Source organism: Canis lupus, chromosome 21, assembly GCF_048164855.1.
Source record: "Canis lupus baileyi chromosome 21, mCanLup2.hap1, whole genome shotgun sequence".
Classification (NCBI taxonomy): domain Eukaryota; kingdom Metazoa; phylum Chordata; class Mammalia; order Carnivora; family Canidae; genus Canis; species Canis lupus.
Window position 1 is genome coordinate 7,162,113 of NC_132858.1, and position 27,125 is coordinate 7,189,237.

Sequence of the window (27,125 nt, forward strand, 5' to 3'; positions counted from 1 at the left end):
CACGCGCCGTGTGCGTCGACGCACGGGGTCCGGCCGGGATCTCCGCGGCCCCGGGCCCGGCGGGTCGGCGGCCATGGCCTCCGCGGCTGTGGAGAGCTTCGTGACCAAGCATTTGGACCTGCTGGAACTCGAGAGAGACGCGGAGGTGGAGGAGCGCAGGTAGGGGGCGGCCGGCAGGTTCGCGGCGCGGGTTGGGGGCCCTTAGGTCCTTTCTTTCCAGCCTGGAGCCCCCGCCCCAAACGTCCAGCCCGGGTCCGGCCCGTTGTCGGCCTGTTGTCGGCGTGTCCTCGGCCCTTTTCCTCCCTCGGGGCGGGTGGGGGGCGCGAGGGCGCGGGGGCGCGGGCAGCTGGCTGCGGTGGGGCGCGGCGGGGCGGGCCCGGGGAGGAGAGCTTGTCCCGCGTGCGGCGGAGCCCGGCTCCCCCAGGTGCGCGCGGCTGAGCCGGCGGGGACCCGGGTGCAGGTGGGCGGGGGGAGCCTTCCCGGACGAGACCTGGGGAGAAGCTGGAGCACCGGAGACAGGCTGCCTCGGAGGGAAGCCCGCCCGGCTGAAGCAGCAGCAGCAGCAGCGGCAGCAGCAGGTGGTCTGTGCCTTCGGTCCTCCGCTCCTCTGACCCGAGGAGGCTGTGCCGCCGAGCGGCCCCGTGGCTCCCCCAGGGTGACCCGGGGCCAGGCCGTGGGATTCCGGGGTTTGCGCCAAGTCACTGCGCTGCGGGCAGGGGCTGGCCGCGCCCTGGTTTGCGCGAGGGGCTTTTGATTTGAAGATGAAGAGCTTTTGCGGCCCCGCCAGCCTGGGCAGCACCCCCGCTCCTTCGTGCGTGGCCGTGGGACATTCCGGCTACACCTCCGAGCCGTGGCCGCCTCGCTTGTGAAGTGGGATTCGGTGAGCTCGAGTTGGTCCTGCCGCAGGCGCTGGGCTCGGCGCCGGTGCCCGTGCACAGGGAGCGCCCGCCGGGAGCGCCCACGGGAGGCGGCCGGGCTCAGATTGAGAGGGCCTCGCGGCGGGCCTGTGCTCTGTTCTGTGTGCGGACGACGGCTCTGCACGGTGAAGTGTGGGTTTTCGGGGGAGGGGTTAACCTCAAAAATAATACAGCCCCCCCCCCTTTTTTTTTTTTTTTTTTTTACCAGCGAGATGAGTTTATTCATAATAGCAGAGAACTGCAGTTCCGGCCAAGGAAGCTGTGGCACAAACTGGATTAGTGCAACAAGAGGAGGAGAGGAAGGACCTTTATTTTACGGAGAAGGAGGCAGTGGGAAGGGTTGTTTGGAATAGAAGTCTATCACAGAAAGGCAGGCGCGCAGGGTGATGACCGGTGCTCACCGGCTGAGTGCAGGGCTGGCGGATTTCCTGCAGGGGATGTGATGCGCATCTTTCCCGTCGTGGGGTTGAGGCTTCTGTGCCATCAGGGTCTGTAGCTGACGTGGAATGGTGCAGCTCCCCTCTCTGGCCTCCCTACTCCATCTTAGTGAGGTCTTCCTTTGTTACTTTTCAAAGGGGAGTGACTAGATTTGTGTTTCAGGTGGCCTGCTTGGGTGCTGCTGCTTGCGACTGACTGGTCAGGGCAAGCGCCCGAGGTCAGGCAGGAGGCCGGAGGCTCTGTCTGGTCCAGATGAGGAGGAGGTATGGCTTGAACCGGGGTTATAGTGGTGAGGATGAGAGGCAGAGGTGGATTCGTGAGGTTACAGATGGTGGACTTGGCAGGGGGCACTGATGGACTGAGTGACATGGGGGGAACCCGTGCAAGTAGATCAGGTAAAGGGACTAGCTCTGCCAGCGCGAGGGGATGGGGGAGGCTCAGGATGCAAGGGGCAGATGCAGAGCCTCTGTGGGTCTCATTTGGCGCCTTTGTCTGCTTTTCTCTCCCTTTTACGTTCCTTCTGTGTGGGCTGGAATAAAAGCTGGGCAAGTGTAAATATTGAACTCTCAGTATTGGATGTCTTCCAGGTCCTGGCAGGAAAACATCTCCCCAAAAGTACTCCAGAGCCGAGGCGTCTGTTTGCTGAAGCTGCAGGTTTCCAGCCAGCGGACTGGGCTGTACGGGCGGCTGCTGGTCACCTTAGAGCCCAGGAGATGCACATCTGCTGCGGTGCTTCCCAGCAACAGCTTTACTTCAGGTCTGTGCATTTGCGATGTAGGCGTATATTTTGTGCTGCTGGTCTCCAAGCTGTGACTTTTACTCTTGTGAGCACCAGCTTACATGTGACTAGTTGGAGAATAAAGCAATGCAGCGAAGAACTCTTAGTTGGAAGTTCACCACCTCTGTGGCTCTTTGGTAGTCTAGGTCAGCACTGTCCGCGGTGGCAGCCACCTGCCGTGTGTGGTTGAGATGTGGGCAGTGATTGCCACATGCGTGCAGCGCACACCAGATTTTGAAGTTCAAGTACAAAGAAATATAGATAATCTCTAGAGTAATTTTTTGGAAACGTAATACATGTTGAATGTATATGGCATTAAAATATGTTGTTATTAAAACCAATGTATTTTTAAAAAATTTTTCCTATCGTGGCCCCTAGAAAGTGTAACATTACACAGGACTGTCATCGTATTTGTCTTGGACAACGAGGACACAGTGTTCATAGCTCCGTGTTCCCTGGCTTCTTGTGCCAGGAGTACTTGAAGTACACTCGTGCCAACCCTGCTGGAGAGGACGAGCAGCTGGGAGAAGCTGCTGAACCACCCACCAAGGGCACCTGTTTAGCTCTCAAGCCTGGAGACAGCAGCACCAGTGGTTCTGTACTTGCTCTAGAAGAGTCTCCGCTGTGTTTTGGTGCTGACGGGTTTTTGATTTCATATTCTGATTGGCCAAACTCTTGCCCACAGTTGTTGGAATACTAGCTGGAATTGGAGACGGGATGAAGAGGGGCTGCTGGTTGGCATCAGGTCTACATGTTCTTGTTAAGTGAGGCTGCTATCTGCAGACAGGGACTGGGGGCGTTACAGTGGCAACTTTCTGTTACACTGTTTCACTGTCACAGTCCAGTATCCATGGGGGGGGGTGGGGGGGGTGTTGTAAATCTGAAAACGAAAAGTAAAAATATATTCAGTAGTATATTCAGTTGACCAGCATTGTAAAGTGTGACCCCAGAGACTAGTGAAGGGTTCATAAACAGGAAGTCAGGGGCAGGGGCATTTATGTGGAAAAGCATCCGGCTAAAAATCTGATGTGTGGATGCAGGTGTTGATCAGATTGAGGTAGGGTTGTTACTTTTTAATCTTCTGAAGAGCAGTTTTAAGGCTCAACTTAGAAACATCAGTTCTGGAACATGGGACCCTATGCAGGGTACTGGTGGGGAGGTGGTCCCAGGAGGCATGGGGTCCTGTGGTTGCGCACACAGAACCAGACCCTGCCCCAGGAGTGTTGTTGCCCTGTGCTCTTTGTGTCTATAAAGTTGAGAGAAGGTGCCAGAGAAAAGGTTCAAGGTAGAGATGAAACTCATTGCCTGGAAGAAAAGTAGCCCAAGTTAAGGGTGTGCCTGGTGCCTGGTTGACTTGTGGCATATACTTTCCGAGACAGAACAAATAGGGTGTAAATATGTGAGTGGCTCTGGCTTTCTCTCACAGTGGAGTCTGTTTTGGTCAGAACAGTCTTCTGTTCCAGGTGATGAAAACCCAAGCCATGGATCCCTGGGTGGCGCAGCGGTTTAGCGCCTGCCTTTGGCCCAGGGCGTGATCCTGGAGACCCGGGATCGAATCCCACGTCGGGCTCCCGGTGCATGGAGCCTGCTTCTCCCTCTGCCTGTGTCTCTGCCTCTCTCTCTCTCTCTGTGTGACTATCATAAATAAATAAAAATTTAAAAAAAAAAAAAAAAAAAAAAGAAAACCCAAGCCAAACTGGCTTGGGTACGAAGGATGGCGTTGGTTGCAATACTGGAAGGTTGCCTTCAGGGCTTTTGGGAGGTTGCTTAGGCTTCACTTCTCTCCATTTCTTGGCTTTGCCCTCTTCTGGGTTGGCTTCCTTCTCAGGTGACACATCATAGTGGTTCTGGCCCCAATTTGCTTTCAAGTTCCTGGTTCAGCTAGACAGACGTAGGGCCTTTTCGCAGATGCCAATCAAAAGTCTCATTGCATCTCAGGGCCTCAGATTTGGTCTGTGCTCATCCCTGAACGGTCACCGTGGCCAGGGATGGACATGGGATGCAGTGACTGGCTGAGGCGTAGGTTGTATGCTCTCTCCCTGGCATCAAGGGAAGGCCCTCAGGGTCACCTAGCAGATGGGTGAATCCCCCAGCATTGCCATGGGAAGTGGAGAGATCCGTGCTGAGTGGTCAGCAAATGACCTCCCTCCCTCCTTCGTCGATGTTCCTGTTCTTCCTGGAATGTTTCTCCTAGATGTGCTTGAGGGCTCCACTTTGTTCAAGCCCCATCCTGCTTACCTGTCACCACTCAGAGGAACCCTTGTTATACAGTGTTTCTAAAGTGACGCCCTCATCCCTCTCCATCCCCTCCTGGGTGGGCTTCATCTTTCCTTTTTTTTTTTTTTCATCTTTCCTTAAAGCCTTCGGTGCAGATGTCTGTGTCTTATTTCTAATCAGACCAGTGCCTGGAATAGCGCCTGGCACAGAGCAGGCACTTTAAATGTTTCTTGACTGGCACGTTTGCTGTAAACACTTCATTGATTTCAAGTCAATTTTTATATATAATTTAGGTGCTGGTTAAAAAACTTTTACTATAAAAAAAAACTTTTATTGCTACCGATTGCATTTCTTTTTTTTTTTTTTTTTTTGCATTTCTAAAGACAAGAGGGATAGGATATTTGAAATACTGTGCACAGCATATGTGTAACTTTTTGCTTCTATAGGCGATATAGTGGGTCTGTATGATGAAGGCAATCAGCTGGCCACAGGGATCCTGACGCGGATCACACAGAGATCAGTCACAGTAGCCTTTGATGCGTCTCATGATTTCCAGCTGAGCTTGGACCGGGACCGGGAGCGGGCCTACAGACTGTTAAAACTTGCCAATGACATCACTTACAAGCGACTGAAAAAGTAAGAGTTTGTGTGACTGGGAATCAAGTTTCTTTTTCTTTTTCTTTTCTTTTTTTTTTTTTTTTTTTAAGATTTTGCTTATTCATGAGAGACAGAGATGCGGAGACATAAGCAGAGGGAGAAGCAGGCTCCCTATGGGAAGCCTGATGCAGGACTCGATCCCAGGACTCTGGGATCACATACTGAGCCACCCAGGCATCCTATTTTCTTCCAGTACTGCACACTTACCCTGACTGCTTGCCTCTGTGGGTAGAAGAGAGCAATTGTGTTGAGTGTGGAGTCTGTGTGGGCCCCTCACGGGATATGGAGGCTGCAGGTGGCCTTTGCTGGGCAGAGGGTTGGGCACAGATTCAATATTTGGTGTTCACCACACTCCTAATTCTACTCTGTTGGCAGGGCTCTGATAACACTAAAGAAGTACCATTCTGGCCCCGCGTCCTCACTCATAGAGGTCCTCTTTGGCGGATCAGCCCCCAGTCCTGCCAGCAATACAGGTAAGAACCTTTGTGTGTTCTTTTCTGATCGAGGTTGTTACAGAAACACCAAGAACAGCAGGACCCAGGGTGTTTGAGTGAAAGTTCGAGGATGTACAGTTAGAAGGCATCTCTCTTTTATAAATTAAAAGTCTACTTTAAATTTCTCAGAATGACTCACATGGACTGACCTCTTGTGTATTTAGTGCAAGGAAGCAGCTCGTTCTGTTGACTTCACTACGTTCTCTGGAGATGTGAGGATGTTCTAGCTCAGTGATGTGGAAATAGGATGATTGAGTGTTTGTGTTTAATAGTGTTTTTGTGTTTGTTTGAAAAGTCCCAATTCTTAAGTGCATTTGGTCATTTCTCAGCATCCTTCAAATTGAAGATCACTTATTTCTGATGAGAAGAGTAATAGAGTATGTGTTAATTGTAGAATATTTGGAAATAAGTACATTAGCAGGGGAACAGATCCCTCAGGAACCTGCCATCTGGAGTTAGCCTCCCTAGTATTTGTGTATATTCTAGTTTTTCCACGTGGAGCACTCTGTCTTTTACATACAGACATGTATGCACACATGTGCACTGGGACTTTGGGTCAGGTGGTTCTCTGCTGCTTTCTAGCTTTGTGTCAGTCTGGCCAGCCCAGATCAGGGCACTGTGCCTGGGAGTTCTGCTCACTCATGGGCCGGGTGTCTCCATGTAGTCGGTGCCCTATAGAGCTGGACACATAGCTGCTGCTCTCTGAGCACAGAGTACACGAGGCAAATAATTGGTCTTCATCATAGAAGATTCAGTGAGGAGACACGATTCCAAAATTTGCTAATTCCTTTTTGTCATTTGGTTTTGTCACTTTATGGGCACTTAAAAAGGGGCAGCAGGATAGAAAAACTAACTTATTTTAATTTTTACTTATTTTACTTTTATTTTTTGTGAGAGTCGAGCATACATGGAGGGGAGGGGCAGAGGCAGAGAGAGAGAGAGAATCCTTTTTTTTTTTTTTTTTTTTTAAGATTTTTTATTTATTTATTCATGAGAGATACAGATAGGCAGAGACACAGGAAGAGGGAGAAGCAGGCTTCATGCAGGGAGCCCGATGTGGGACTCGATCCTGGGATTCTGGAATCACACCCTCAGCCATAGGCAGATGCTCAACCACTGAGCCACCCAGGCATCCCGAGAGAGAAAATCCTAAGGAGATTCCCTACTGAGTGTGGGGGCTCAATCTTACGACCTCGAGATCATGACTTGAGCTGAAATCAAGAGTCAGGTGCTTATCGGACTGAGCCCCCTAGACACCTCTACTAGAAATAGATTCCAAGAAACATTTCTTTCAGAAAGGTCTGTTACTGTGTAGCATAAATTGGCAAACTTCTTAAATAAAGGGATGGATTGTAAATATGTCAGGCTTTGTGAGCTGATGTAGCAGCCAGAGACAAGCATATGTGAGCGGGTGTGGTTGGGTCCCAGGGAAACTGGACTTGGGAAAACACGCAGCAAGCTGGATCTGCTTCCTGGGAGGAACCACCAGAGGACCAAGCGGACTGATTTCGTCTATTGGCAAGTTCCTGGGAAGGGTCAGTGCCTTCTGCCAGGAGGAAGTACCGAGTGGCATGGAGACAGAGCCTAACACTGCTGTCTCTCCTGTAGAGCCGCCGTTGTTCTGCAACACCTCCCTGGACGCCTCCCAGAAGGAAGCAGTCTCCTTTGCGCTGTCCCAGAAAGAACTTGCCATCATCCATGGGCCTCCTGGCACCGGGAAAACCACCACTGTGGTCGAGATCATTCTTCAGGCTGTGAGACAGGGCTTAAAGGTGAGCTATGGGTGCTGCTGCCCCGTCAGGATGGATGTGCTCCTTGTGCTGGGCTCGCAGGAGCTCGGCTCGCAGGTGCTTGGCTTGCAGGTGCTCAGCTGGATTCAGGCCCAGTCAGGAGTGTTCGGAGCACCTACCAATGGTGTATTGGGCTTGGCCTGCCCTGACTTCTGAGAGCTGCAGGGGGCATGGGAAGGGGGAGCACGCTTGGGAGTGCCGGTCTGGGGCTCTGAGAGAGGCTCTGCTCAGCGCACTTGCCATGCTCACACTGTGGGCAGGCCTGTCCGTACCTTTGGGCCCTGTAGTTAGTTCAGGGAGACAGCTGGCCTGTCATTGACATGGGATATGGGATATTGTATATGACTCACTTATGTTTTTAATAGTTGAGAATGGTCTTTTTTCCTCTGCATCCACATGAGTGAGTCATTATGGATTCTGAGCATGTGGAAAACTTTTAGAAAATCTTACTTTGTAAATATCAGATAACTGTAAGTATTATAATTATTACAGTAAAGATCAACATTTTACTGATGAGTTCTTACAAAATAGTTATCCTTCTGAGTGCTGTCCATGTACCCAGGTAGTCCTCACGGAAACCCTGGGTGCTAGGAACTGCTGGGGACCCGTGTTTCCAAAGAAATTGGCAAAGGTCCCAAGCAGTGGGTGGATGGCAGGGCCAGGGTTTGGACTCAGGCAGTCACGCTCTCCAGGGTCTGTGCTCTGAGCCTCATGCTCCTCTGCAGGCAGAACCGCTGCTGCTTAGAGCTGAAGGGAGATCTTGGTCGTGAAACTGTCCAGTAGTTTCATACAAATGAGTGATTTGGCTCAGGCATTTGAAAACTTGATTAAGTGATGACTCATTGGTAGGAAGCAGGTCTGGTGGTTTGAGTGGATAATGCCTCCTGTTTGTGTAAACTGTGGTACAGAACACACCTTGGTTCACACTCAGGCCCTCTGTAGGGATGACGGTGGCGCAGGACACAGGGAGGGCTCGCTGTGGCCACCTGCTTCTGAGGCTTGTGTTCCCCGGGGGGTCTGCTCCACCTCCTCTGCTAGCTGTCAACTACTTCTAATAGTGGAACTTCCGGTTTTTCTTTCCTGATTTAAAATCACTACAGAAAATAGTTTTAGGAGCAAGATTGAGCCCATCAGAAAGATTTCCCCTTGTTCACTTTGTCAGATGAGAAAGTGATTTCATCGGTGTTGAACCATATGCTCCAGTCCTGATAATTTCAGGACGCTTTAATTTTTGAGTCCCCCCTCCTCCCCCCGGTTGCAAATTATTTAACATTTCTGGTTCTAGGAGTTCTTTGTATTCTTTTATTTTTTTTAAGATTTTATTTATTCGAGAGCATGAGCAGGAGTGCAAGTGAATGAGCAGAGGGAGAGGGAGAAGCAGGCTCCGCACTGAGCAAGGAGCCTGATGAGGGGCTCAGTCCCAGGGTCCTGAGCCGACCCCAGGCAATGGCTGACCGGCTGAGCCCCCCAGGTGCCCGCTGACTAGACTTCTGAAGCATCAGTTGCAGCTACTATAGAGTCTGCAGTAACATGTGTCCTTTATGTATGTATGTATGTATGTATGTATGTATGTATTATTTACTTATTTGTTTGTTTGTTTGTTATTGGTGTTCAATTTGCCAACATACAGAATAACACCCAGTGCTCATCCCGTCAAGTGCCCCCCTCAGTGCTCGCCACCCAGTTACCCCCACCCCCCCGCCCTCCTCCTCTTCCACCACCCGTAGTTCGTTTCCCAGAGTTAGGAGTCTTCCATGTTCTGTCTCCCTTTCTGATATTTCCTACCCATTTCTTCTCCCTTCCCCTCTATTCCCTTTCACTATTTTTAGGTCGCGCCCAGCCATCCCTCCAGCTGCTCTGACATGATCACTTGTGCACTCTGTCCTCTCTCTACTTTCAGTTCTTGACAACTGACTTTGTACATAGAAAAGCTCTCCTTTGTCTTTAAAAGATGAAGAGCGAGTCAAAGCGTTTTTTCTCTGCCCATCTGATTGCTCAGATTCCAATCTGAGATGTATTTCCTGTTAATAAGGATAATTTACTATCCGTAGTACTATGGTTAAAATATTCTGACACAAGTAATTCAGAGGGATGAGGGTTTCTCATCTCTTTCTTCACAGCTCAGTCACTCATCAGGAAATGCAGCTTTATGGATTTGGAAAGAACTGAGAGACATTACTACCAGTGGTCCTATTATTATGTGAAGGATTCTTCCCTGAGATTCTTCCCCTGTTTCAACTGACACTGAAACACTGTGAACTCTTTGGAAGACAAATGTCAAGAAATAAATGTTATGCTTTGCTAATTTTAAATGCACTTGCAACATGGTGTCTATTATAATAGAAGTATTTTTATCTGATTTTTGCTATTTATTATCCTTTCCTGCTTTTCAGGTTGAGGAGGCATTATACGTGTTCATAAGTGTTTTTCTTTCCTTCTGATATAAAATTCTTACTTTGTTCCCATCGAAGGAACTCTTTAAGAATAAGGCAAAAGTTAATTAAACGATTCTTAAAATGTCAAAAAAAAAAATTCTTACTCAAATTTGCACTGCTCTTCCCTCACCGTGACTGCCTAGCTGCCTGTATCTTTGGGATTCTTTGACACTTGGTGGTACTGCATTCTTGCCAGGTATACCTCCTGTTTGAGTAGGAAGGAGCCTTGTAAGATCCTTCACAGGTAGTGCATGTGAAGCATGCTTTGCTGCTATGAAAAAGAACATCAGAAAGTATATATCATGTTATTTTATATTTTTGCTTTTGGTGTAGAGTGAAGCAATTTCTATCAAAATCTAGCCAGAGCCCTTCACTGCCATGATAGCTGGGGCTTTACCAGTCTGTCTACTGTGATGATTTGTAGACTTCTGGTTGTATTTCTATATTTATTTTTAAATATATTATGTGGGATATTTAGTGGTTTATATCTCTTTAAGTTTGAATTAACATTTCTAAAATGGTGGTTACTTTGAATGTTACAAACGGATCAAGGCATTAAAATGTATGAGATTTATCTTTCCCCAGAAACAAGTACTGATGCTATTATAAAACAAGTGTGTATAGTGCCTAAAAATTGTAATAAAAATCCTTTTAACCATTTCAATCCAAATGTTTAACAAATCTAATCTCTTATTCTAATAAATATACTATCAAGTTAAAAGGAAAAAAAAAACTTGTTACTTTTTTTTTTTTTTTAATATTTGACATTTTAATTTTAGGCTGCAAAAACAAAAACAAGCAAACGGTAACAACAAAAAACTTGAAATAGGCTTGTCAAATGATGTAAATTCATCCTTTCCAGGGAAGCAGAAGGTAGACCAGTGCAGGTTATCCTCAAGGCCACATACATCCTGCTTCACTGCTGCTTGCACTCTGCTGGGTTTTGATCCTTCTTTGAGTCATAGTCTGGATCATTTTCCTCATCTCCTTTTTCTTCCCCTTCCTCATCTGCTTCTTCACTTTCTTCATCATAATCATCATCATCATCTTCAATAGCTTCTCCAGTAAAGTATAACACTGATCTTGGGATTATACGCTCACGTAGAAAGTGACCAATTTCAAAGTCTGCAGCAAGGACAGCTTCAGCATCATCATCCAAATCTCCACTCTCAGGAACTTCAGGTGGGGCAAAAAAATTAAAGAAAGAGTCATTGGAAACTGTTTTGGTCACAGTACGAACTGTCCCACGTCCCTTGTGTTTCTGCTTCTTCTTAATGGTTTTCAAAGTGACATTCTTTCCTTTTTTCCAATCTATCTGGCACCCTGTACAACCCATAATTTCTGGTCCATCAAAAGAAAAAGGATCAGAATCATCTGGTTCTGATCTCATCCTATAGGTCTTTGTCAACACTTCATTTGTGAAATATTCATTGGGTTCAAAGTGAAATTCTAAGACAAAACTCATAGGCTGGCCAGCATCTCTTTGTTTTAGCATGAACTTAAGTGGTTGATTAAAGAAGTCGCTGAATTTGAGCTTTGCCCCCCCAGGTTCTGTGCTGTGCTCCCTCTAACATAGCTGTGGACAATCTGGTAGAGCGCCTGGCTCGGTGTAAGCAGAAGATCCTGCGCCTCGGGCACCCTGCCCGCCTCCTGGAGTCCATTCAGCAGCATTCCCTCGATGCGGTTTTAGCGCGGAGTGACAATGCCCAGATTGTTGCAGACATCAGAAAGGACATTGATCAGGCCTTTGTACGTACCTCCTACCAGCGACCGCTCTGCATGCTTTCTGATCCACAGTTTTTCCTGGGAGCCAATTTTGTTTGTGCTCCTCTTCACTTTTCCTTTGCCTCTATCAATTCATTTAAGAATTTCAAACATAGGGGCAGTAGGGGGTGGTGCCTGGGAGGCTCAGTCTGTTAAGTGTCTGACTCTTGATCTCAGTGCAGGTTCTGATCTCAGGGTTGTGAGTTCAGGCGGTGAGTTGGGCTCCACACTGGGCATGGAGCCTACTTAAAAAAAAGAATTTCAAACATCAGAACTGCCCATTAAAAGAGTCCCCCTCCCCCCCCAGTTGTATTAAGAAATAAAGGACTGCCCACTTTTGATAGAAACTTGTACTCAGCACTTAATAGGGTCTCAGCTGTTTACAAAGTAGTTTTGGGAGGAGGTGAGAGGTCATCTTAAAGAAGACATGTCTCTGAACATCTCCTAGGTCTGGTAGTATTGGCAAGAAAAAACCCAGGAACCTGATAATAAAAATTCAAAAATTCATCTTCCCAAATTTTGGTCCATTTACACTCTCCCTGTGGAAGAGAGGCAGTGGGTGACAGGATAATTAGAGACGTGTTAAGTCTTGCAGTCTGGTACTTTGGCTCTCGCTGGTTCTCTGATTTACCATCCCCTTTGTTTGCTCACAGTCAGCTGGTCTCCTGGCCTCACATTGCTGCTCCTCTGTGTCCTGGTCCCACAGGGCTGGGGCTGTGAGTCCGCCTTCCCATTGGTGCGGAATAGTGAGGTGGCACTTGAGATGCCCGTGTGCACCCAGCAGATCTGGGGACAGGCTGAGAGCATGTCAATTGAGGGTAGAGGGGATAGGAGTATGCCCGGATGGTATTGCCTCCACTGCAGATGTGGATGACTGCCTTTCTTGTTTCCATTTGTAATCAGTGCTTTTCAGGGTCTTCCCCATAAGGGAGGCACAGTAAGGCCCCCCAGTCAACCCTGCCATATCCAGTCCTCCAAAGCAGAAATCACAGTTAGGAAGGGTATCTTGGGCAGCCTGGGTGGCTCAGCGGTTTAGTGCTGCTTTCAACACAGGGCCTGATCCTGGAGACCCGGGATCGAATCCCACGTCGGGCTCTCGGTGCATGGAGCCTGCTTCTCCCTCTGCCTGTGTCTCTGCCTCTCTCTCTCTCTCTCTCTCTCTGTGTGTGTCTCATGAATGAATAAATAAAATCTTAAAAAAATAAAGGGTGTCTTTTTAAAGATTTTATTTATTTGAGAGAGAGTGAGCTTGAGTGCTAAGGAGAGGTAGAGGATGAGAAAGAAACAGGGTCCTTACTAAGCAGGGAGCCCAACTTGGGGTTCAACCCTAGGACCCAGAGATCATGACCCAAGCTCAAGGCAGACGCTTCACTGTCTGAGCTAACCAGGTGCCTCTAGGAAGAGTGTCTTCTTTAGTATTACAGAAAGTCGAGGCTTAGATACACATTTTATAGGTTGAGAAAAGTTTGTTACTCTCTTGGCAAATATGGAATAACAACTGAAGTGTATAGCTTCTTCTCTGTGAGCAGCTAAAACCCAAATCCTGGGATGGCAGGTGCTCTTTCTTGCCAAGAGCATGTGCGGTGACTGCTCAGGGTAGGGTGGGGTCCCATTTCTGGTTTCATCTGAGTTACAATTCTAAGCACTGTCTGGTTTGAGGACCTGGACTCTGCCCCACTCCCTCCCCCGTGCGGGTAACACTGGCAGTAAGGCCACAGGGTGTCAAGTGCTGGGTCACCTGTGTGTATCTGTTGCTCCTTTCAGATGGATTCTTTTTTTTTTTTTTTTAAAGATTTTTTAAATTTATTCATGAGAGACAGAGAGAGAGAGGCAGACACAGGCAGAGGGAGAAGCAGGCTCCATGCAGGGATCCCGACGTGGGACTCGATCCCGGGTCTCCAGGATCACACCCTGGACCGAAGGTGGCGCTAAACCACTGAGCCACCTGGGCTGCCCATCAAACGGATTCTTGAGATTTTAGCGCCTCTCAAGCTTAATGAAGTGGACCAGCTGGTTATAAACAGGAGCACTTCATGAACGAGAAAGAGCTAAGTAGGTGCGAAATCACGTGCAAGCATTTATGTGTTGTTGGCTTTCCTTTGTAGGTGAACAACAGGCAGACCCAGGATAGAAGAGAGAAGAGTAGTGTTTGGAATGAAGTCAAGCTGTTAAGGAAAGAGCTGAAGGAGAGGGAGGAAGCCGCAATGCTGGAGAGCCTCACGTCGGCAGCGGTGGTGCTGGCAACAAACACGGGTGAGGAGAGCGGGTCCACTCTCAGCAAAGCTTCCTAGAGGGGCCGGGAGGGGTCTTCTCCCTTCCCTGTTTCTGGCGGGGTTTGTGTAGAGCTGTCCATAAACGGTGGGATTCACCATGGAAGTCTTCGGGGCCTGGAGTGTTCCTTATGAGGAGGTTTTCAATGACCAACTCAGTTTAATCCATATTGATTCAGGGATATTCAGGTTTCCTCTTCTTGAGCCAGGTAGTGTCTTCAAGGAACTCGTTCATTTAATCTAACGGATCAAATTCATAGGTCTAAACTTGTTCTTAATATCCACTTATGTTAAAAATATCTGTGGCATCTGTAATGGTGTCACTGGTTTCATTCCTGATACCGGGAATACGGAAATCAGGTTCTCTTCCCTCCCCGGGGCTTGTTGTTACTGTTTGGTTTGTTTAGTGACTTCCCTGAGCTGATTCTGAGATGCCTGCATTGTTGTCCCCGGCGGCCACTGAAGCCTGCCAGCATAGAGGGCAGGGGAGGATCGCACAGATTGCCTCCCACGATGGAAGTGGCACATCTGCGCATCTTGGCCGAGGGCCTCTGTGTGTTGGGGGCACACGTTCAGCGCTCAGCCATGCGCTTCACAGCTTTTGGGCCTCGCTTCCTGTTGGTGTGAAGCCAGAGGTGAACCAGCCATGAGCGCTTGGGGGCTCCTGGGGTTTTGTGTGAGCACATACACAGCCCGACGTGTGTAGATCGCCGTCTGGGCCCCCAGGGTCAGGTCGGAGCTTCTCTACCCCTTGTGGACATCTCATTCTCTCACTCTTCCTTTGAGGCTTTCTGGTTACGTCTCGCTCCCTCCAGCTGTTGTGCATTGCCTCAGAGATTCATGGTTTTGGGCAAATGCTTGGGGAGAGGGCTTTCTGCATCGGGGGTGCTCCCAGCCCCTATAGGGCTGATGGAGCCTGGTGTTTGGAGTGTTGAGGTGGCCTTTGGCTAGGAGCACACTGCCTCACACATGAACACAGGTGGGCTGTAACACGAGGTTTTTAATGTCCTTCCTGAGTTTTTATTCCAAGATGCACGCTTCTTACACCATCTTAACACTGGACTGGATTCTGAACCGACAGGTCTGTTGGCATGTCTTGCAGTGTGTTCACAGCTGCTAGGACGCAGACAGCCAGCAACTTCTGTAAGGCTCACGGTTCCAATTCCACCAGGTGCCTCTTCTGATGGTCCCCTGAAGTTACTGCCCGATACCCACTTTGATGTGGTGGTCATCGACGAGTGCGCGCAGGCTCTGGAAGCTAGCTGCTGGATCCCCCTGCTGAAGGCCAGGAAGTGCATCCTGGCTGGAGATCACAAACAGCTGCCCCCCACCACGGTCTCTCATAAGTAAGACCCCTGCCCGTGTCTCTCTTGCCTCAGCACTCGGCACCGTGCCCAGTCTGGGCCAGTTGAGTGGTTTCCCAGCAGGTCGATGTGCCTGTTCCATCAGGTGGGGTCCGAGGGAGAGCTGCTTCTGTGGGTGGGCCAACTGGCCTCTGGGTTGATCAGCTCCTGGCCTGGCCTGGAGTCCTGACCTGTAGGCACATCCTTTGACTGAGGCCACAAGGAGTGATTCTGTAGATTCTGATCCTGCATGCCACAGAGATGCAGCAGTCCCTGGTGTCGTGACCAGCCCCTCCTCCTCCACTGCTCTGGCCTCACTGGCCTCCTCTGCCCTTTCTCTCCCCATCTGGACGGTTCCTTCCCGGACACGGGCTGACCTCACCCTCCTCCGTTCAGTCCTCTCCCGGATGAACCCTCTTCGTGTTCTCCCGTGACCACCCTGTCTCCATGTGTCCCTGTTATCTGTAGGTCCCTTGTCACAGCTTCTCAGTGTTTCTGTGGCAGCAGTGTGTTAGTCTGTTCGTTCCCTGGTTGTTCCAGCTGGGATGTAAGTTGTGACCAGGACTGGCCTTGTGTAAATGCGCCCAGGGACACCAGCCGTCCTTGAGGCGGGGAATTTCTCTCCACACAGGTGGCTTTCTTCTCGCTCTGCTGTTCCCCAAGATGCTCTTATCCTTTGCCATGAGTGTGGACAGGTCGCAGTGGAGCTTCTGGCTCCCTTTCTGGGGGCCAGAAGCACAATGCACCGGCATGTCTGTTGGGTGGAACCCACCAGAGGGGAGGGGGGGAGAGCAGAGGGGCATTAAGTCAGGATCCGTCGGAGAAGGAGAGAGCACCTAGCATGGGTCCTCAGAGTGGGTGCAGTGCAGGTGGAGATGGGGCGCTGTGTTTGGGGAGTTGTCCTGACGGGAGGCCTGCCCCCACGGTAGGAGTCGGTGTGGAGACTCCGGGACAGGGGCTCTGTATCCTGCACAGACCTTTGTGTGGAGAGCGTTTGGAGCTGTGCCCTTGGAGCAGGGATGCCCCCGTTGGGGGAACTTGTGCCAGGCAGTTCTCTGTTTGCAGTGGAGACTGGTAGCTGCTTTTTGCTCATGTCTCTGGCATGAATCGTTTTCAGTAGGTATCTGAATTGGAAGAGGTCGACCACGAGGTCTTACAAGCTTACAGAGCAAGGGCCCCTGAAGTATGATCAGGAACTTTGCCCCAGTTTTAGTATCACCGACTGGGAGGGAGACGTTGTACCATGGTGGTGAAGAGGTGCTTCGGCCTCTGCAGCTCCCTGGCTGGGCAGCCTTGGGCTGGTCCCTCAACTTCTCTGTGTTTCACTCTCCTCCTGGGGAAGTGGGATGCACAACACTACCCCTTAAGGTTTTGTGAGGATTGAGTGAGTTAACAGTGTTAAGAGTGGTTCACAGGAAGCCCTTGGTGAATGTCAGCTGTGGTTACAATTAGTAGTGGGTTACTTGTGGCTGAAGTATGTTGGAGTTTGAAATAATTCGTAACAGTTTGCGGTTGGTACTGTGACAAATCATCACTTGAACAGCATAGATTTATTTGTGATTCTGGAAGTCAGAGGTCCACATTTGGGCTCCGTGGGTTAAAGTCAGGGTGTTGGCAGGGAAGCTCCGGGGGAGGGTTCATGTTTTAGGCTTTTCCAGCTTCTGGAAGTGCCTCACTCTTTCACCTGGGGCCCTTTCTCCACCCGTACACCCAGCGGGCAGTGTCTTCACTTCTCTGGTCTTGTCTTCTCTGACCCTGACCCTCACCCTGACCCTGACCCTCCCCCTCCTGCCTCCCTCTTAGAAGGACCCCCCTGATAGCCTTGGGCCTACTGTGACTTGACACACACAGGTAAGGTCACGTGTTCACAGGTCCCAGGATGTGGGCATCTTTGGGGTGAGCACAACCTTAATTTTAGGTCAGAACTTGGGGTGGGGGCATTGGGATCTGAGGTTTGAACACTGCTTTCCTCCCTGGACTCTGGTTTCAGGGCAGACTCGGAAACTCAGGCTCCCCTTCCCGGTTCCTGTCTTGGCACAGGGCTGCCCTGGCGGGGCTGTCACTCAGCCTGATGGAGCGCCTGGCCGAGGAGCATGGCGCGCGTGTGGTGCGGACACTGACTGTGCAGTACCGCATGCACCAGGCCATCATGCGGTGGGCCTCGGAGGCCCTGTACCATGGGCAGCTCACAGCCCACCCTTCCGTGGCTGGGCACCTTCTGCGGTGAGTGCTTTGGTTCTGCCCCACCTGGCCTACCCTGAGTCCCGCATTCAGTGGAGCGTCTAGAGTAAAAGTCACCTCTGAGGCTGGCTTTCAGGCGGGAGGGCCTTACTCTGCAGGGCTGTTTTGGGGTGCTCAGTCTCTGAGGTTCTTCATGTCCCGTTTCCCGTGGGAATAGGCTGTGCCAGAGGGATTAAAGAGAGACTCGAGTTCTGTCATTAGGGCTTCAGCTCTGCTTTATTGCCCTGGGCTCATGTGTTCAGTCTCCACCTGCGTGCAGGGACCTCCCGGGAGTGGCTGCCACGGAGGAAACAGGCATCCCCCTGCTGCTCGTGGACACAGCCGGCTGCGGGCTGTTTGAACTCGAAGACGATGACGACCAGTCTAAGGGGAACCCTGGTGAGCTCGCTGGGACAGGGCCAGTGTTCTAGCTTCATCAGACCCTGAGCTCCTCTTCATTGAAACCTACTGCAGTTGCCAACTTCAGAGGAGCTGAGTAGGCGGGGAGAAGAGAGGAGGTGGGAACACGTGTGGCTTTGGGGGAAGGAGTAGGCCTGGGAGGGGGCACGAGGCCGCTGTGGTCGGCCTTGTCGGCCTTGGACAAGATCCTGGCTCCCCCATGGTACTGGCCTGTGTCTTCGTTGGCTCAGTCTGGCAACCCTGCAGCTCAGGACATTACCCCGGGCACGATGTGAGATCCGCTTGTCGGATTGTGTGGACTGCTAAAGAAACTAGCACTGATGATGGGGGTCTGCTCCAAGTGACCTGGCCCACAGCCTGCTTACTTCCCTCTAGGTGAAGTGCGCCTTGTCAGTCTGCACATCCAGGCCCTGGTGGACGCTGGTGTCCAGGCAAGCGACATCGCCGTCATCACACCATACAACCTCCAGGTGTGAGGGGGCCCATTTGTCTGTCTGTGTCGGTGGGGCACAGTCCCCCTAAGTGAAGGGAAGGTGTGGTTTTTGGTCTCTGACTGTAAACTCTAGGCGGACTGTTCATCTCCTAACTGGATGCAGGGCACACATGACAGTAGCAAGAATCTGTCTCTTTTACTTGCTCTGCGGATGTCAGCCTGCTTCCCTGCTTGGCTTCATTATTCTGGCCAGCTGCCCAAGAGGTCCTGGCTGCCTGAGCTGGCGCCATCCTTACAGGGCAGCCCTGGGGACTGCCTGTCCCATCACAGCCTCTCCCACAGGGTCTCAGCTTTGGATCTTAGGAATCTGACTTAGGTCCCCATCCCTGCACTGGTTGCTGTGGCCGGAGCAGTTCCTCACCCGTCTTTGGGTAGGGGGGCTGGCTCTGTTTCCTGGGCTAAGTGTGGGACAGGCAGTTTGCTGAAGGAAGATCGGGGTGTTGCCTGTTACTGGGTGGGGGGGGGGGGCAGCAGAAGCAGCCATCACCTGCTCCTTTCTTTTTGGGGTTTCTCATGTTTTCTCTCTCAGTGAAAGTCACTAAAGTCTGTCTTGCTTGGTGGGAAAAATGCAGGTGCAGGAAGGTATCATGAGGTCTGTGGCTTGGTTGCCTTCCCTTCCTGGTTTACAGGCATCACACAGAAGGGTGTCTGGGCAGGGGGCTGTCTTGAGCCAGAAGAAATGACGTAACGTCAGTGCTGGGGTGTGAGGCCGCACCTGACCTGTTTATGTGCTGCTTCGTGTGTTTGCTGACCTGTCAGAAGGCAGTCACGGCCCTTGTGCGGCGTGAGGCCCTCTGCCAAGTACAAGAGCAGCGTCAAGGCCGCCGTGGCCTGAGCTGTGATGTGGATGTGGCCCTGCTTGGTGTTCCAGGTGGACCTGCTCAGACAGAGCCTTGCCCACAGGCACCCCGAGCTTGAAATTAAGTCAGTTGATGGCTTCCAAGGCCGAGAGAAGGAGGCTGTGGTACTGTCCTTCGTCAGATCCAATAGGAAAGGTACGTAGGGGGCAGCCTGGGTGGCTCAGCGGTTTAGCGCCGCCTTCTGCCCAGGGCATGATCCTGGAGTCCTGGGATCGAGTTCCGCATCAGGCTCCCTGCATGGAGCCTGCTTCTCTCTCTGCCTGTGTCTCTGCCTCTCTCCCTCTCTCTCTGTTTCTCATGAATAAATAAAATCTTAAAAAAAAAAAAAAAGGAAAGGTACGTAGGGCTCCACAGAGGCCTCTGGGGAAGCACAGAATAGATTATTTGGAGGGCATACTGGATTTCTGCTGGGGTTGTGCAGGTTGGTGTGAGCGTGGTCTCTGTGAGCTTGGCGTGGGACAAGAGGCAGGCGAGAGATGGGGCCAGGGGTGGGGTGCAGCAGGGCTCTGAGCAGAGCCCGCGTGGAGTAGGCTCATCCTTCGCACTTTCCCTGCTGCTGGCTGCAGTCACCCCCCCGGGCTGGGCTGGGGAAGGAGACGAACAGCCGTATCCAGACCATGTACTGTGGAGCTAGACTTGGTAAGCCATGGGCCGGCAGCAGGATGGGCAGCAGGAGGTCTGCGCAGGTGCCTGGGGTGGCCCAGCAGGCGGCGGTGCGGCAGTGGGCCGGTGGTTGGTGGAGAAGGGACATCGGATGATCCCCTTGGTGATCCTTATCACTCAGGTGCTGGAGTTGACTACCTGTTCCTTAGTCTCGGGTCTGCCACTCAGCCCTGGCTTGTTCCTAGGTGAGGTGGGCTTCCTTGCTGAGGACCGGAGAATCAACGTTGCCGTCACCCGTGCTCGGCGCCACGTGGCAGTTGTTTGCGATTCTCGCACTGTTAGCAACCATGCCTTCTTGAAGACCCTGGTGGATCACTTCACAGAGCATGGGGAGGTGCGCACCGCCTTTGAATATCTTGATGACATCATCCCTGAAAACTACTCCCACGAGAGTTCCCAGGGCCACGGACAAGCTGGTGCGAAACCCCAAAGCTCTGCGGCATTGTCCAGGAAGCCTCCTGGGAGCCGGCCTCAGGAGGGGGCCCAGGAAGGGGCCCAGGAGGCCAGAGCAGCTGCTGGGCTGGAGCGGAAGAGGCGGGGTGGGAAGCCCTCGGGCCCTGAGGTCCCTTCTCAGCCCAGCCTCAATGGAGGCAGCCCAGAGGGAGCGGGGAGCAGAGACCATGCAGACCACTTCAGGGCCATGATTGCGGAGTTTGTGGCGAGTGAGAAAACTCAGTTGGAGTTTCCTCCTTCCTTGAACTCACACGACAGGATGTGGGTCCATCAGATCGCCGAAGAGCATGGACTGAGACATGACAGCACTGGGACGGGGAAGAAGAGGTTCATCACTGTGAGCAAGAGAGCCCCGCCTGCCCCGTCTGCACCGTCTGCGCCGCCTGCCCCACCTGCCCCGCCGCCTGCAGCAGGGGTTGGCAGCATAGCCCCTGTCGGTCCCCCAGCCCCCAGCCCCACACAGACCAAGCCCCCTCTTGGGGAGCAGAGTGTCCAGGACCCCCTGAATCTAAAGGCCCTGCACCTGGAAAGGCTGCAGAGAGAGAAGAGCCGGCAGGAGCGGCCAGCCATGGAGGGGCAGCAGGCCCCGCACTCAGGGCCACGCACGCTACCTGAGAGGAAGAAGAAGAAAGAGGCAAAAGGTAAGTGGGGTCACGTAATGGGAGTCCAGCTTGGCGCCCCTGTGCCTGGGGTGTCTGCCCCACATGAAGCCTGCCTGCCACCCTCAGAGAGACTCAGGACTTCCTTTGTTGCTCCTGCTCTGGTTCTGCATCTTGCACCTTGTGTTTAACTGGTCTGGTATGAACTCCCTGAGGGCAGTGGTTGGTCACGGTGACCTTTGCGTCCTCGGGGCCTCAGGCAGCGCCTGGCAGGTGGGAAGCCCTCAGGGTGCACTTAGTGCAGGGGAAGAGCCAGGAGGGGGAGCCGAGGACAGTGTCCAGGAGCCATTGGGTGATCTCAGATGTCCGTGCTGGGTGATAGCTGTCCCACATCCCAGCTCCTATCTTGCGCTGCAGTCGCTGCGCACTGGTGTGCTTGGTGGGTCTCTCTGCTCTGCCCCTTGCCCTGCAGTGTGATTGAGCATCCACGTGAATTGAGCTTGAAGGCCTGGATTTTCTGGAGGCCGCTGGGTAATCTCTTACTCCAGTTGTTGCTCTCTGAACAAGACCACCAAACCATCCACATCCTTTTTTTCTTTGAATTTCTGGAAGCAAAGCTGCACAAACATGACTCTTAGTCTTTGAGAGCAGCCCCAGGGTCTGAGGCCATAGTTTACTGGTTCTGTGGTATTTAGTGAGCAGCTACTATGTGCTTGCTTTGTGCCAGGGAGTAAAGTCACCCCTGCTCTCCAGGAACCAACGTTCTGGCAGAAGAAAGAGAAGTTAAGTGCCTATTTAAACCACATTGAGAAAATGGTTAGTGCCGTAAAGGGCAGGTGCTGGGACACGATGATGGGAGGACCTGGCCTTCCTTCTGGGAGGTGTGTGGCATGGTCACTTGAAGACTGTGTTCTGGGGAGACTTAGCCCCGCTTTGAAGTGTTTCTTGAAGCAGCGGCCACCTTCAGAATTCATCTTGCCACTCAGGCTCAGAACATGACCGGTCCAGTCAGTCCCTAGACTCTGTGCTGAGGTCCCAGCAGATGAGAAGCAGAGGCCAGTCTGAACGTGCCCTTGGGGCCATGGCTGGAGGCCCTGTGGGGTAGGGTGCCGCTGAATGCGTCAGAGGCTGCCTGCCCCTCAGGAGGGTTGGGGGAATGACAGGCACTCGGTCCTGTCCCATAAGCAGTCAGGACTCTTGGGAGATCTCGTTTCTGGATTGGGGCCTGAACACTCCTGTGTGCCTGGTCCCTGCATCTTGTCTGTTTCCTGAGGATGCCAACGAGTGGCGAGCACCTTGTCAGTCCTTCCCTAAGCCTCCTGCTGCTGCTCCTGGGCATGAGCACGTCTTTCCCTCCCCTGCCCTCTGATGCCCAGCAGGCTGGCATGTTGTGAGTGCAGTAGAGCCCGTCTGGGGTGGGGGACGGGCTTGGGGCCCCTCCCCATTTGCAGGGGATGGTGGCAGAGTTGCATCTGCACGGAAAGTCTGGTGTGGCTGCAGCTGACCAAGGTGCCTGTAGACCAGTGGGGCTTTCTGAGTGAGGTCATGGTTGCCCCTGGGTCCTTCTGAGGCTGACCATCCTGACCTGTGTGCCTGGCACTGCAGCATGCCTAGTATACGGAATTAACTCCAGGAAATGGCATGCCGACATGTCCTGTCTGTTCCTGTCCCCCAGATCATGGAGGACAGCTGCCTGGTGGGAGCCTTCCAGTGTTTTCTGCATGTCCATGTTTGGAGTGCACAAATATATTTCACAGAATTAAAGTTATGCATGATCTCCTGTTTCTTTTCCACTTTTGAGCATTTTCTAGTAACTTAAAAAAGTTTCTCTGTACCTGGTCAGGAAGGCTGAGGTCCCCTAACGTCGTTTTCTGTGAATACACTGGTTTGTCCATCTGTTTCCCTGCTATGGTTCACGTCATAAGGAACGTCCTCGTAGTTAGATGTTTTCTTGATTAAAGCAGATGGACTTTTAAGGGCTCTGTGTGTGCACTGATTTCCTTCTAGGAAGTCCGCATGCTGCCCACACCTCCTAGCAGGGACTGGTTATTAGCTCCCTGAGGAAGGGCCACTCTTGGCTGAACAGATGCCAGGCTTGACTGAGGGTCATTTGCCTGTTTGCTGTGAACAGAAAGTTGTAAGCTGGGCACAGCAGCTTGGCAGGGCAGCCACGGGTCCAGCAGCGGGGTTCTCATCCCACTGTGTTCTTCCCTGTTTGAGCGACCCTTTTCTTCCCCTAGGACACGCGGCTGTAGATTTGCCCAGCGAGGAGGACTTTGATGCCCTGGTTGCAGCTGCCGTGAAGGCAGATAACACCTGCGGCCTCGCTAAGTGCACAGCCAGCGTGGTGACCCTGGGCCAGCTCTGCCAGCACTGTGGCCGCCGGTTCTGCCTCAGCCACCACCTGCCCGAGGTATGGCGGCCCTCCGGGGGCTCAGATGGCAGAGTGCGGGGTGGTGGTGGTGGTGGTGCTTTGTCTCCGGGGCTTAGGCCCTGGGCAGATGTGCTCCACACACAAATAGTGGCTGGTCAGAAGCCCTGAATATTTCTGAGTGGACACAGACTCATACTCTGCTTTAAGCGTAAGGAAGTAAAATGTCACACTTGCCAAGTCGCCACCAAGTTGGTGGGAATTCTGGGTAGAGGGGATTTTGTTCTAGTGTCTTTGGGGTTTATCAGTGGGTTAGCATAGGGAAGGTGGGAGGTGGGGCCTCTGGCCCACAGTCAAATGGGCTGGCTGCCCGGCTGCTGCTTCATTCATTTCTTGAGCACATGTGGATCTCCTCTGCCAGGTGTGGGTTGCTGGGGGCCAGAGCAGGGTTCACCTCTGCTCCAGGCGGGGACCCGTGGGGACTTGGGTATGAGAGCTGTGTCTGGTGCCATGACGTGCTGACCGTGTTGAGGGAGGATCTGGCGCCAAGCTGGCAGCAGGGGTGGGGGCTGGGTGGGGGAGGGCATATGTGAAGGCCCCAGGGAGGGGGTGCCCTTGTGCAGCTGTGAGCAGAGCCAGAGGCAGGGTGATGGAATGGAGGCTGAGAATCCTGTGTACCGAGCAGTTGAGCTCTGCTTCTGGAGGCCGAGGGGAGCATTGGAGGTTTCAGCACCACCATGTTGTGGGAGCCCTGGCTGCAGTGCAGGGAAGGCTCAGGGCAAGGCTGGGAGGTCCTGGGGTGGATCGTGAGGAGCATGGAGGGATGGACTTGGGCCCTGAACTGGTTGTGGGTCACGACAAGAAGGGGAAGGAGGACCCAGAGGGGCCCTTGGGTTTCTGGTTTGGGCCAGTAGGAGGATGGCAGTGGGACTGTCGGAGGTGGGTGGGAGGGGCAGGTGTGGGGAGGGCATGTGGTGCCTGGGGTGTCACCGTCCTGGATGAGCTGCATGGGGATTCTGGTGGTGTCCCACCCTGAGCAGGGGTCCCCTCTCCACCCCTTACTCCTGCCCCAGTCCCCTTCCCACCTTCACTTGTGCACACACGCACATGCACTTGTGCACAGTCTGTGTTCATATCTGTTTGACAAAGTGTGTGGTGTTTTAGAAAGATATTTTTCTAGGATGTTTAGAAATTGTCTTATGGAGGTTTGGGGGACCAGCTTGCATTACTGGCATAGCCTATGCAGGCCCCTGGTGTGGGGCAGCTCCGGCTGCAGGGGCCAGTGGGCTGTGCGTTTCCCGTGTGGTCGGTGGAAGTGTTATGGGGAGCGCTAGTGCAGTGTCTTGTCTGACACGAGATGCTGGCTGCGGGCAGGGCCCCAAGTCTGTCACAAGTCTACGGTCAATGGGATGAGGCTGTGCAGAAATGGCATGGGGCTGGGTGGCAGGGATTCAGCCTCGAGCACTAGCTCTATCACCTGCTCCCTTTGTCACATGGGCAAATGAACTCTGCCTGAGCCCTGAGCCACTTGCCCCACATGTTCATTAGGTGGTGTGCCTCAGCCCTCACCCCTGACCGAGGTGCAGTGAGGAGCAGGGGTTGCAGGACGTGGGACACTGGGCCACATGGAAAGGATGACGTAGCATGGCTGTCTGTGGGAGAGCTGTGGTGGGCAGCCCATGAGCCTCGAGCGGCAGGGGTGGGGACAGACACTGTGCAGGTGGCAGGCTGCCAGGGTCTCAGTGAGCTGTGCACAGGGCTGGGGGAGCTGGCGGGCTAGGTCCACGCTGGTTCCACGGGCAATTCCCTTCCCTTCGTCTGTGCAGCATGGAAGCAGGCTTTCCAGAAGGAACCGTGTTATGCACATGTTGTGCACTGGCTGTAGTACCTGGTGCAGGGGATGTGCTCAGAAGGTTTCCTTCTTTCAAAAACAGGAGTTACGTGAGAGTTTCCTGAAAACACAGGGGCATGTCACCAGCTCATGCACATTTTGGAGCTCCCGTGACAGGCCTAGTGTTGGGATCAGATTAAAGAACACAGCTTTTTGCCCAGAGGGGACGTGATTGTACTTGGGCTACGTGCTTAAGGAAAGACATGTTGCTTCCAGGGGCATGACTTGTTTGTTGACGTTTTGCTTTTCATACACCACTGCTGGTGGGCCTGTGTGTGTGTTTGTCACCCATACCCAAAGTGATGTCCCCCTGTCAGGGAGGTTGTGGGGATCTAGCCCTGCGACAGCATTTTCTCAGAGCATGGTTTGGGCTGAGCTGAAGGCAGAGATGGAGGTCAGGGTGTGGGTGCTTCCTCTAGCCCCCCGCCGTGGCAGCCTGCTGGTGAGGGCTCAGGTGCAGGAAGGGTAGGCAGCCCCTCCAAAACCTCGTGATGGGGCGTCATGGTCCCCAAGCTCTGCAGTGGGCAGAATTGCAGGGTGTTTGTCCCTGTTTGGCTTAGCACTCACCACTGTGTCTCCCCTCCCCCCAGATCCATGGCTGTGGGGAGAGGGCTCGCGCCCACGCCCGGCAGAGAATCAGCCGGGAAGGAGTCCTCTATGCCGGCAGTGGGACCAAGGACAGGTCCCTGGACCCAGCCAAGAGGGCCCAGCTCCAGAGGAAGCTGGATAAGAAGCTGGATGAACTGACCAGCCAGAGGAAGAGTAAACGGAAGGAGAAGGAAAAGTGAAGAGCTAGTTCTTCACATGCTGCTCCAGAGCTCCTGTCTCTGAAAAAAACAGTGAGGGCGAGCTTTCTGCTTCTGGTGACAGTGTGCAACCTGACCCACCTGCCTGTATCAGAGTCGGGTGGGGGACACGGTGTCTGGGAGGCAGGAGGTGAGATTGTCTAACCTGACAGCTCTTGGAAGAGGGTGCCTGGGCGTGCAGTCAGTGCCACATGGCCCTCTCTGGACGTGGTGTACACCACGTTCCCCTTCTGCCTTGGACCGTTTCTTGGTCTGTTCCTTCCTTCCAAGTCAGAACCGAAATCCCACCATCTGAACTTTGGGTGTTGTCATGTGGGTCCCCCTCAAACTATGTCCCCCTTCCTGGGTCCAATACCCTCTCAAGCTTCATACAAGGAAATTCCTGCTTTTGGGGGCTGGCCAGCTTGCAGCCACCAGCATGAGGGAGAGCACTTGAAAAGTCAGATCACGTGCCTGGAGATGGCATCTGAGAGCACTGGGCACTTCTCCCATGTGCCCTGACGCGGCTGTGACTTCGGAGTCCAGTTTCCATCTGTGTCCTGTTCCTGGCCAGGTGCGGTGACCTGACCTGGTCCTGCAGGGCAGCAGACTCCGCTCCGGCTGTGAGGTCTGGAGGCCCGCAGGCGCATGGTTTATGAAGGCGCCCTGGCCTGTGCGAGCCTGTGCAGGTGGCGGTCATGGAAAGGAGCTGTCCTAGAGCAGCCGCGCGGCCGACACAAAGCCGGAGCCCTCCCACGGGTGTTCTCTGCCAGCTGCTTCATTGAGGAGAACCTCAGGTGGTTATATTTTAGTCTCAGAGTTTTATTTGTTTAAATGGGATATAAATTATTTAAGAGTGAAATAAAGATCCATGCACATCTCCCACATTGTTTGTTATGTGTCTCTGGTGAACGTGCTTTCTCCTTTGTGCTCACTGTGTCTCTCCTGGAGTGGCCCAGGGCTCAGGGTGAGCCGACGTTTGCTATAGGTGTTGGGCATCCAGAAGGTGCTGGCAGCATTCAGAGCAAGGAGGTGGGTGTGCGGGCCACTGCGGGGGCCTTGTCCCTGTTCACAGATGACAAAGGGGAGAAAAATACCTCTTTCTGCTTGACTTTTCTAATTAGAATGAGTTTGAAATTGGGAAGGCTGGGGTGATAAACTGGTACAAACCAGACCAGCCTCCGTGAAGAGATGATTGGAGAGAGGCTGCTATCCAAGGGAAGAAAGGGGAAGGCGTCAGAGACAGTGCCTCCCTGGGGCCCTGGGG

At 52.6% G+C, this 27,125-nt stretch overlaps 1 protein-coding gene and 1 pseudogene across 6 annotated transcripts; one reads left to right on the forward strand and one right to left on the reverse strand.

Annotated features, from left to right (window-relative positions):
- Positions 1-26,743, forward strand: LOC140612573 (DNA-binding protein SMUBP-2-like). 6 transcript variants are annotated; one of them, XR_012013730.1, is made up of 16 exons: positions 1-159; positions 1,943-2,112; positions 4,797-4,986; positions 5,383-5,480; positions 7,110-7,273; positions 11,275-11,475; positions 13,596-13,743; positions 14,863-15,106; positions 17,144-17,326; positions 17,604-17,722; positions 18,119-18,213; positions 19,108-19,231; positions 19,945-20,853; positions 21,539-21,627; positions 23,052-23,224; positions 25,664-26,743. XR_012013730.1 is itself a non-coding variant. In XM_072790264.1 (16 exons), exons 2-16 carry the CDS (start codon positions 1,608-1,610, stop codon positions 25,859-25,861), a joined length of 3,027 nt encoding a protein of 1,008 aa, XP_072646365.1. In that variant the 5' UTR covers positions 32-159; positions 1,518-1,607; the 3' UTR covers positions 25,862-26,743. The 6 variants fall into 6 exon arrangements, 5 of the variants coding, with proteins under 5 accessions (XP_072646362.1, XP_072646363.1, XP_072646366.1 ...); XM_072790264.1 differs by lacking the exon at positions 21,539-21,627 and adding an exon at positions 1,518-1,618 and having other exon boundaries at positions 32-159; XM_072790261.1 differs by lacking the exon at positions 21,539-21,627.
- Positions 10,468-11,236, reverse strand: LOC140612574 (nucleosome assembly protein 1-like 1 pseudogene; annotated as a pseudogene).
- Positions 26,744-27,125: the final 382 nt, after the last annotated feature.

Bases quoted from the DNA above. Each gene is read 5' to 3' on its own strand.
- LOC140612573 (XM_072790261.1), top strand. From the start codon at position 74: ATGGCCTCCGCGGCTGTGGAGAGCTTCGTGACCAAGCATTTGGACCTG. The intron at 4,987-5,382 runs GTAAGAGTTTGT...CTCTGTTGGCAG, and splicing joins ACTTACAAGCGACTGAAAAA to GGCTCTGATAACACTAAAGA. The intron at 23,225-25,663 runs GTATGGCGGCCC...CCCTCCCCCCAG, and splicing joins TCAGCCACCACCTGCCCGAG to ATCCATGGCTGTGGGGAGAG.